At 55.4% G+C, this 9,438-nt stretch overlaps 1 protein-coding gene across 1 annotated transcript; it reads right to left on the bottom strand.

The window, feature by feature from the left end:
- Positions 1-2,982: 2,982 nt before the first annotated feature.
- LETM2 (leucine zipper and EF-hand containing transmembrane protein 2) lies at positions 2,983-9,061 on the bottom strand. The gene is made up of 10 exons (XM_056508789.1): positions 8,785-9,061; positions 8,040-8,484; positions 7,773-7,916; positions 7,391-7,522; positions 6,848-7,051; positions 6,220-6,339; positions 5,734-5,848; positions 5,539-5,600; positions 4,786-4,860; positions 2,983-4,249 (listed from the first exon to the last, which is right to left on the bottom strand). The coding sequence occupies exons 1-10, from the start codon at positions 8,829-8,831 to the stop codon at positions 4,199-4,201; spliced, it is 1,395 nt and encodes a 464-aa protein (XP_056364764.1). The 5' UTR covers positions 8,832-9,061; the 3' UTR covers positions 2,983-4,198.
- Between the last annotated feature and the right edge of the window lie 377 nt (positions 9,062-9,438).

Below are 9,438 nucleotides of genomic sequence, written 5' to 3' on the forward strand. Positions count from 1 at the left end.
TTTCACGGCTCCAGCAGTCTCTGTAAAAATGTTTCAGCAGCCTGCACCGCACGGGGCGTGGGCAGTGGTGTGGGAGGTGGCTGCCCCGGTGGAGGGAGGGGTGAGAGGGGCTGCCCGCCCCCTCAGAGTTCTGAAATGGTTAAACTGAGGCAGCTGCGGTGCCGCCGGCCTCCCCGGCCTTTTTAAATGTATCTGCTTGTTGCTATTTCCCGGTGTAAATTAAATCGATCAGCTGCACTCTGCCCACCCCCACCCCCTTTAAATTAAGTAGAGCTTTTAATCAAGTGATTTATGTTGAATCTGTGGCCCTGGATTAAGCTCGCAGCCCGGGCGGGGGGAGCAGGGCTGGGGGCCTCCATAAATCACTACTCTCTCTGGGTTTGGCTTGGCGAGGTGCAGGGAGAGCTGGAGTTGGTGTTTACATCATCCCAAACTGCAGCTCTCACCATCTCCTGCTCATTTCCTGGGGTTACCAGGAGGGCAGTTAAATATGATAATAAGCAGAGCAGCTGCAGCAGAGCTGCTGGGGCTCTCTGCCGGACTGGGGAAGGGGCACGTGCAGCTGGGTGCCCCCTGCATCCCCCGGGGACATGGGGGGTCCCCGGGGTGCTGCCCTGGCTGGCACCCAGCACAAAGCACGGGGACTGACGGGACAGGGCTGCCTAGGTACTGGAGCCCTGCAGGGGACGTCCAGCCCCTCTCTACTCCTGGTAAGGCATCCTCTCCATGTGGCAGAGATGGGATACCCCAAAACTGACCTCAGCACCCCACAGGCCCCACCCAGCGCTGTGGGACCTGCAGGACCAAAGACCCTGCCCAGTACCAAGGTCTCAGCTCAGGAGGGAGATGGGGTCGGGTCCCTTGGGTCTCCAGAGCAGTGGAAGATCTGAAGGTGCTGCCCTCAGAGCCCCAGAGGGGTGGGGTGTGTTGGCATCAGTGGCTGTGCCACATTTGGCTCTCACTGCATCCTTTGTCTTCTCCTCTCCTTGCCTTCCTCGTTCTCTCCTTTTAAAGCCGTCAGACTGTGCAGGGCCAGGACAATCTCTTGGCCCCAGCCCAGGAGGTGGCTGCTGTGCCAGCACTGAGCTGGGCTTTGTCCCCCTGCCAGGCATGGCAGGAACCTCCTGTGCCTTCCCACCTTGGCACAGGCTCCCGTGGTTTGGATCATGGCTCAGAGGATGTGTGGGGAGCAATCCCCCCCAGTCTGGGGGTCGTGGCTGCCCCTGTCCCCCTCAGCCACCTCCATCCCCTGTGTCCCACCAGCTGTGGGGTCAGCAGGACCCCAGGGTCCAGCTCCACCCTCAGCAGAGCAGAGCCGGAGCCAGGTGTGTGCAGCTGCAGCTGGAGCTGCCCCAAACCCTGGCTGTCCTGGGCCCTGACCTGCACCATGAGGAGAGGCAGGATGGACACCTTGACGGACACTGGGATGGGGACACCTTGGGGACATTGCCACCTTCACCCCAACCCTCTCCATGCAAGGTTTGACACGGAACCCTTGTCCCACATGGCTTTAGGCTGGGATAAAGCTCCTTCTCCTTTGTTACACGTTTCTAGCAGAGGCAGAAGGGCTGCAGGAATGTGGCGCTGGGATCCGGGAGCTGTAAATCCCAGCCTTTGTTGTGCTTGGGCCGCACTAAATCACTGCTTTTCTCCCTGAATGCTAATCTCCTCCAAAAGTGCTGACCGGGGCATCTTTCCCCAGCAGCTTTCTGGGGAGGAGGCTGACGCAAGGCCCGGGGCTGGTGCTGGCAGGGGAGCAGCACCCAGCAGAAACCAGAGTCCCGGGCACGGGGCAGGGTGGGACAGACAGGGGCACCACAGCACCCGGCTCCGGGCTGGAGCTGGGGCAGCGTGAGGGTGCCCAGGGGAGGGATAAACAGCAGAGGAGCTGCTTCTGCAGGCTGAGGGGAGGCTGGAAGGTGTTTGGCACCGGCGTGGCTGGAAAAGCTCTCCCCACGCCAAAGCACACACGGCCTTGGATCTCTGCAGCGTTTCATTTGCCCGATGCTGCAGAACAGAATCTGTGATTTATGGGGCTCCACGGGGGTCGTTTCCTCCCCTCGCTCGGAAGGTCATGAAGCAGAATTGCTGCCTCTCCCCTCGGTGTGCCTGCAGGGTTTGGGGGTCCTGGGAAGGGTGCTGGGGTCCCCACATGCCAGGCAGAGGTGAGAGCTGGGCATGTCCCCCAGAGCCCTGCAGCAGCAGCGACCCCTGAGACTGGGGCAAGAGGGCATTTCTGAGCTCAAAATGGGTTTGTTCAAAGTGTGTGAGGGGCCCGGGACGTCCCCCTGTGCCTGCTCCAGGCCTGGCTCCTCCTTCAGGCTGGACACGGCGTGGGGCTGTGGTCACTGGTCAAGGAACAGCGAGTCCCAGCTTCCAGATCTTTCTAAATTGGAAACACAGAAGGCAGTCGGACACACACAGGGTACAATGGGACACCCACGAGAGGCAGTGGGACACACAAGCCCTCGCACACACTAGTGTTACGTGGTCCGGGTGTGGCTGGAGGGACGCGGGAGGCACCAGAGCCCGCCCAAGGCAGGGCAGTGCCCAGGTGATGCCCGGGCTCCCCGCCAGCCCCTCTTCTCTCTCCGTCTGTGAAAGCTCTCACAGAGGAATGCACTGCTCCCCGGCAGCCGGCGCTGGCCGTCTCTGCCTTCATCCCGCCCAGGACAGCCCCAGCCCCTCCTCTCCCTCGCCGCTGGCCGGCTCTGCTTTCATCCCGCCCAGGAACCCGCCAGCCCCTCCGCCCGGAGCCGAGGGAGCGCTGGGAGCCCGCACAGCTCGGGGCTGGGATGGAGCAGGAAGCTCTCCCGGCTGCTGGAGGCCGGCTGGCAAAGGAAGGAACCATTACCTGATCACCCCAAACCTCCCCGGGCTCCAAAGGAGAAATTCAGCCGGGTTTGGGAGTGCAGCGGTCACAGGAACACCAGGCAGAAGGAGATGCTTTCCCTCATTATGGCGCTAAGAGGCAGCAGTGACTCCACAGCAAAGGTGTTATTTTATTGAAATAACATTTGCTCCCGTTTATTAGACAAGGTCCAGAACTGCAGGTGGGCTGGGTGAACAAGGAGAGGTTCAGGTACAGAGCTAAAGACACAAAACTCCTGACAGCTCTGCAATGCTGTAGGAGCCTGAGGCCTCAGGTTTAAAGTGCTGCTCACACCTGACCTTGGAGAACTGGCTTTAAGTCGGGTTGTTCTAAAAGCTGTCTGACCTCTGGAAGAGACATTTCATTCCTACTTAGCACCAAATCTAACTTTACAGTAAGTATAAATATACATATTTAAAATCCATAATGTAAGTAATTTCTCAGCATTTACATAAGACAGAGTAAAAAATTTAACAAATGCTAAAAACAGCTTTTCAGTGTCCTCTGAGAATCTGGCAAAAACTGAGTCATCACTGAAGTGTGTGAGGAGTCACTTTGTGAAGTATGGAGAGCACCTGGAGTGTATTCTGAGCCTGGTAAGGATTAACCAAATCTCCACGCTTGGGAAAGGTGTGCAGGTCCCTGGCTGCTCCCTCACGTGGCCCAGAGGGATCCTGAAAGTGCAAGTCTGATTCTGTCACAGTGTGTGGCACCTGCACAGCTCTCACTGGGCAAGCAACACTTCCAGGGGGAGGCTGTTCCTGTCACTGCTCTGTTCCTGTCCAGCAAGGTCTGAAATCCTTCTGATCACTTCTACCACAGCTCCTCCCTGTGCTTACCCTCCTCAGTAAAACTGTGGCCACATGGGTCCTTGTGGGCTGGTCACTGGTTACAACACCCTAATTAGGACCAAGAGCCTGAGCTGTGACACCCAGGACAAGCTGCTGGCCCTGGATGTGGGGGGGATGTTCCTGCAGAGGATTTAACACTCAGAATAGGCTTTGCTGGACTCCCAGACCAGCCTGTTCTGACATGAAAAGCTGCCTTTGCTAAGCACAAACACCTGCTCAGGAACAGCACAGACAGCAGCACCATTATTAACATATTTACACCATAAGTTAAAAGTAGCAGGGCAAGGATCCAGCACGAAAGAGATGTCTGGGGCCATTCAGACAACAATGGCCTAGTTGCTAACAAGCTTGGGACAGAGAGAGAGGCCCCTGAGGGCAATTGCCTTGTTGTGTAGAGCAGCCTCCTGGGAAATGCCTGCTCCCTTTGCAGGAGGTGTGGGGATGGAAGCTGCTTCCTCCCAGTGCTGGCTCCAGGTTAGGCTCCATTGGCACCAGCCTTGCTGCTCTGGGATGCTTCCATTTTGGTCTAGAGGCAAAAGAAAAGGGCAGATTTTAGGCAGTACACATGTTTCTTGAAATCCAAAATCTTTTCTGAAGGTGTCTTCCCATGTAGCATGGGAAGCTGCTCTAGAGAGGAGCAAAGTTCTTCAGGTTAAAGGAGACAGTCTGTCTGGACTCCCAAACTTGCCTTAAGGAGCATCCCAGAGGTGCACAAAACTGAAATCAAACATTCACAGAGAGAAAATGGGCCAAACAAAGGCAACCACTGCAGAAATATTTTTACAGATCTGAAGTGGCTCTTACCACCCTGGTGACTCCAAGGGAAGGCTGCTCTGTCCCACTGGCCCAAGGCAGATTATTAAGGAAGAGTATAAGTTTGACTGCTCTCTGTCATGTGCCATTTGTATTGAACAGCCCTCAGTGCAGTCCTCATCCAGTTTCTCCAGCTGCTCCTAGAACTCAACATTCACAGCATCCTGTACTATGAACCTCCATGGTTTGGCTGTGAGCTGTGTGAAGAACAATCTCTTTTGGGAGGTGTAAGAACTCTGACAAGCTCACCTCTCGTGGGGGAGGCTTCACTGATGCTTCTGAGAATGGCAATTTCTCTGTTGGCTGGGACACAAATTCTTCATTCTTTAAGGAAAAAGCAGCTTTAAGTCACAGAACTCTCTCAGAAGGGGCTAAACCCCCCAGCCCCTTCTCCCTCCAGAGCAAGGCTGTTCCTTGCTCACTCTGTGAAACCTGTGCTGGCATTTCCATTGTTTCCCCAGCACAATTTAACTATGTGGAAATATTTCTGGCAGTTGATACAATATTCTTTGATTCCTGCTGCTGCTTTTATCAGCTGGGACTAATCTAAGGAATTCACTGCAGTGTGATGCTGAGAACCATATGCTCTGGCTTCCTTACTCTAGATATTTTGGCTCATGCTGTCCTGGACAACTGAACCCAAATTCAGTAAGAGGGCTAAAAACAAGTCCTCTTTAACTGGCTACTCTGAGCTGAATGTACCAGGAGCAGTTCAGGTCCAGTCCTCCCTGGCTGGGAGCCAGTGCCATGGTACTGAGTAACCAGCTGCTCTCAGCCACAGGACCACTAGTGCCACAGCAGATCCCTGGTCCCTTCCCCTCTCTTAAATCAGAACATGCAACTGTGAGGCTCTTGGGGGGAAATATCTACACAGTGCAAGAACAGACACTGCTCCTGCTGTGTGCCATGGTGTCAAACATTGGTTTTGTCCAGCTTTGGAAAGGTTTGGTCACACCCAACGATTTCAGCACATTTTCCTGCTTGCAGACTGCTATTTCTAACCTTTCTTCCCTGTACAACAGGGGCAGGATCAAGCACAGATGTCATCATTCCTGCAGCTTCACCTGTCTGCAGAAGAACACAGAGGCATAACTTCAGTCCACTTGTAGGATGAAAAAACAAGATTCCTGTCACAGTCCTTCATTTTTAAAATGTATAATAGTTGAGCTATTAACCTAAAAGTCTTATTCAAACAACTTGCCTTATTCTGTGGAGTGGAAACAGATTGTGGCCTTAAGTCTATTAAGTACAAGGCACGGGAAAGCAGGAGGAGAGAAGAAGGAACGTTCTCCTTTAAATGCAGATCCAGCCACTGTTGGAAGAAAACAGACGGAAAAGTTGCTTCATATTGGCTCAATGTGGATATTTATTAATACAACACTCTCTCCTTAAAGCAATCTTACAGTTTTAAGTTATCATGAGAATGATAATGAGAAGAAATGTGTCTGAAGAGTTAAGAATATCCCCCTTGCTTCTACCTGGCCCTGGTTCTATTTGTTTTTCTCTTTAGCCTAGTACACAATCTGGACCCTTCATGCCTTAGAGCTCAGCTCTGCAGGTGGGGATCCAGCTTGAAACTCATGCATGAATTCTCAGGAAGCTGTGCCTGCTGCACCTGACCACTGCCTGGACTCTGTCCTCTAAGGAACTTGGCCACACCAGCCCAGGCCAGGGCACACTCACCTGCCCAAGCTGCTCCTTCAGCTGCTCCTCAGAGAGCCCCACTGAGCGCATCCCTCTGGCCCTGCAGGCACTCTGCAGCTCCAACACGCTCAGGCCACCGACCCCTTCCTTGACAATCATCTGGAATGAACAAATGAACAGCAACATTCCTATCCAGGCTCAGACTAAGCCCAGACCCTGCTGTACCTGAACAGACTCCTGGAGGCCTCCAGTCCAACCTCCTGTTCAAAACTGCTCAGCATGTTCCATTTGTGCCTTGAGCCTCTTTAGGGATAGGGACCTGACAGCTTCCAGACAACCTGTTCCACTGTTTACCCACTTACTGATTATAATTTTTTTTCCTTATCAAGTTGAAATTCTCCTTGCTGCAACTTATGGCCATAACCTGCTGTCCCTCCCTATAAGTCTGGTTCCATTTTCCAAATAACCCCACTGCACATCAAAAAACATCCCAAACGAAATGTTCCAGTGCCAATATCTGCAGTGCCACAGTTCCCCAAAGGCTGCAGGGGAGCAGGGAGATGAACTCTGATTGTGTTTCCTTCTGGAATGTCTCAGGGGGAGGATCTGACTCCCCTGCTGTGGGGGTGAGTGGGCAGGGAGCCCAGCTGCCCTGTGCTGCACCCACCTCGTCGTCGGCCTTGATGCTGCGCAGCCGCATCAGCAGCTGGAAGCGCAGCAGGTTGTTGGTGCCCAGGGGCTGCAGCTCCAGCAGCTTGCACAGAGCCACCAGCTGGGGCCTCTCCAGGTGCTCCAGGGTCAGCTCGTCCTCGAAGAGCTTGGAGAAGCGCACCACCTCCTGCGTGCTGGGCTGGTGGCCACGGTGGCGGGTCTGAACCGAGGCACAAATCAAATCTGAGCAGCATGGCAACCTCTTCCCCCCTTCCCCTTCCTCTCACTGACATTCCTGTCCCTGATGGAGACAGGATGATACACTTAAAAGGCAAAGTGAAACTGTTATATTGAGTGGCCACTGGAAATTTCACGGGGTGAAAGGTGCATCTTCCCAGGATGGGAATTCCTGTGAGCAGGGCTCTGACAGCAGGGAATAGCACCTGGCAGGGCAGCTCTGTCCACAACCCTGGTACAAACCCTGTGTTCTCTGCCCAAAGCAGCAGCACTAAAGGTGTGTCTGTGCCATGGCTACCACCCCCAGCATGGCCTGTCCTACCTCGTGCAGGTAAAAGAATTGCTTCCCTTGTCCTGTGTCTGCTTTGTTCCTCTTGGCCATCTCTGCAATGGTCTCCCGCAGGAACTTGGCCAACTCCAGCCTTGCATTTAATTTCTTCTTCAGCTTTTCTTCCTTCATTTGGGAAATATAGAATTATAAATTAGAAAATATAACATAGGAAATGGAACATTCCTTCTGATCCTTGTCTACAGCACAGCCTTCCAACTGCCCCATTCAGCTCAGGAATAATCTGGGAATGTCTCAAGCACTGGGTGAGGCTGATCCTCACTTGCAGTAGCAGGCAAGGAACAGCAGCCCTGCACAGCTCGACAGATGTTCTGAGGAGCTGTGAACACTCCACAGCCTCAGAGAGGACACAAACCTTTTTTGACTCCGTCTCAAATGTTGAGGGCAGCATTTGAGGGAAGATCTTCAGGAACACAGGTAGCAGAAACTCCATGAAGGGGACAATGACAAACACCAGGAAGGGAACCAGCCGGAAGAGATCTGCACAAGTTCTCAGCAGCTGTACAGAGAAGAGCACAGCACATATTACCCAGAGATTATCACTCAGCAGGCACACAAAATGTGTCCAAAGAAGGGGTTAAGCCTCCTACTGCATCCTTTATCCAGGTGTTGTGGCACTTACCCTTCGCCTCTCCCTCCTGGTGAGCACCTGCCCGTGGAGCAGCCTCCACACCATCCTGGCAGCCACCTTGGTGTCAGTCCAGAGCAGGTGGAATCCATTGTAGTAATGCTTCAGCTCATCCACAACTTTCTGTCGCAAGGACTTTTTTCCTCCAGGAGCCCCTACGATCTGCTTTGTCAGAATTTTAGAAGGTTTAGCTGCCTGGTTCCTGGGGTTTTGGTGGGGCAGGTGTTCATCTGGGAGCTGCTGCCATGAGCTGGTGGAGGTGTGCAGGCTGTGGGCACGTGGACGAGGCAGGGCAGCGCCCAGGCAGGTGTGGCGTGCCCAGGGCTGGCTTTTGGAGTCTCTGGAAGTCCAGGTTAACTGGGAATCCACCAGCTGGACAAGAGCAACGGCTGGAGGGTACAGAGGGCTGGAGTGCGCCAGGAGGTGGGAGCCCCTGAAACTGGAGAGTTGTTTGAGTCAGAACAGCGCAGTGAGAACAAAGTGCCGAGGCATCACACCCCAACGGATCTTCTCAGCACAAAATCATCTGTAATACTGATTTTGTGGCCGAGATCCTGATCCTTCAGCAACGGCTGAAACACTGAGAACTTGTCCTGTGCTAGGAACTCATCTGTCAGGGGGACCCTCCGCAGCGTCTCTCGAAGCCCTTTCACCAGGGAATGCGATAACCGAGCCGGCTGCAAACTCCCCCAGGGTTCATGGCCACCCCCGAACGGAGCCCGGGGCAGCGCGGGCTCACCTGGCCCTGGCCGCGGCCAGCAGCGCGTTACAGCCGCACGCGGCCATGGCTGGGCCGGGCCGGCGGCACCTCAGCCCCGGCAGCGGCGGGGGGGTGCCGGGGGCCGCCGGGGCCCGGCCCGGCCCATTCCCGAGCCGCTGCCGGCCGCTCCCACCGGCCCCCGGCTGAGCCGGCCGGGCTGCGCTGCCCCTCTCCGGTCGCTGTGCCAATCCCGGTCCCCCGATCTCCTGATCGTGATGCCGGTCCCGATCGCAATCCTGATCCCGGTTCCGGTTCCCGTCACCGCACTCCTCCCGTCCCTCCCACCCGTCCCGTCGTGCCCCGCGCGCGCCGCTCTGATCCGTCGCCACTCTGTGGCACCGTGACGCCATCGCGCAGCGCCGCGCCTCCTCGACGTTGGCCAATCAGACGTCAGAGTCCCGGCCCTGCTTTAGGCCCGCCCAATGGGAGCAAAGGGGCCTGACCCGAGGGGCTCTCGGGAAAAGCCGCTGATTGGGTGCGAGAGCGGCGGCGGCGCGCGGGCGGTGACGTCACGAACCGGTGCGTGACGCCATCGCGAGACGAGGCGTTGCGAGTGACGTCACGTGCATGGTGGGCGCTTGGGATCGGCCCGCGGGGCCGTGAAGCCTCTGGAGGAGCCGCACCGGGGCCTGC

Source organism: Oenanthe melanoleuca, chromosome 22 (genome assembly GCF_029582105.1).
Source record: "Oenanthe melanoleuca isolate GR-GAL-2019-014 chromosome 22, OMel1.0, whole genome shotgun sequence".
NCBI classification, from domain to species: domain Eukaryota; kingdom Metazoa; phylum Chordata; class Aves; order Passeriformes; family Muscicapidae; genus Oenanthe; species Oenanthe melanoleuca.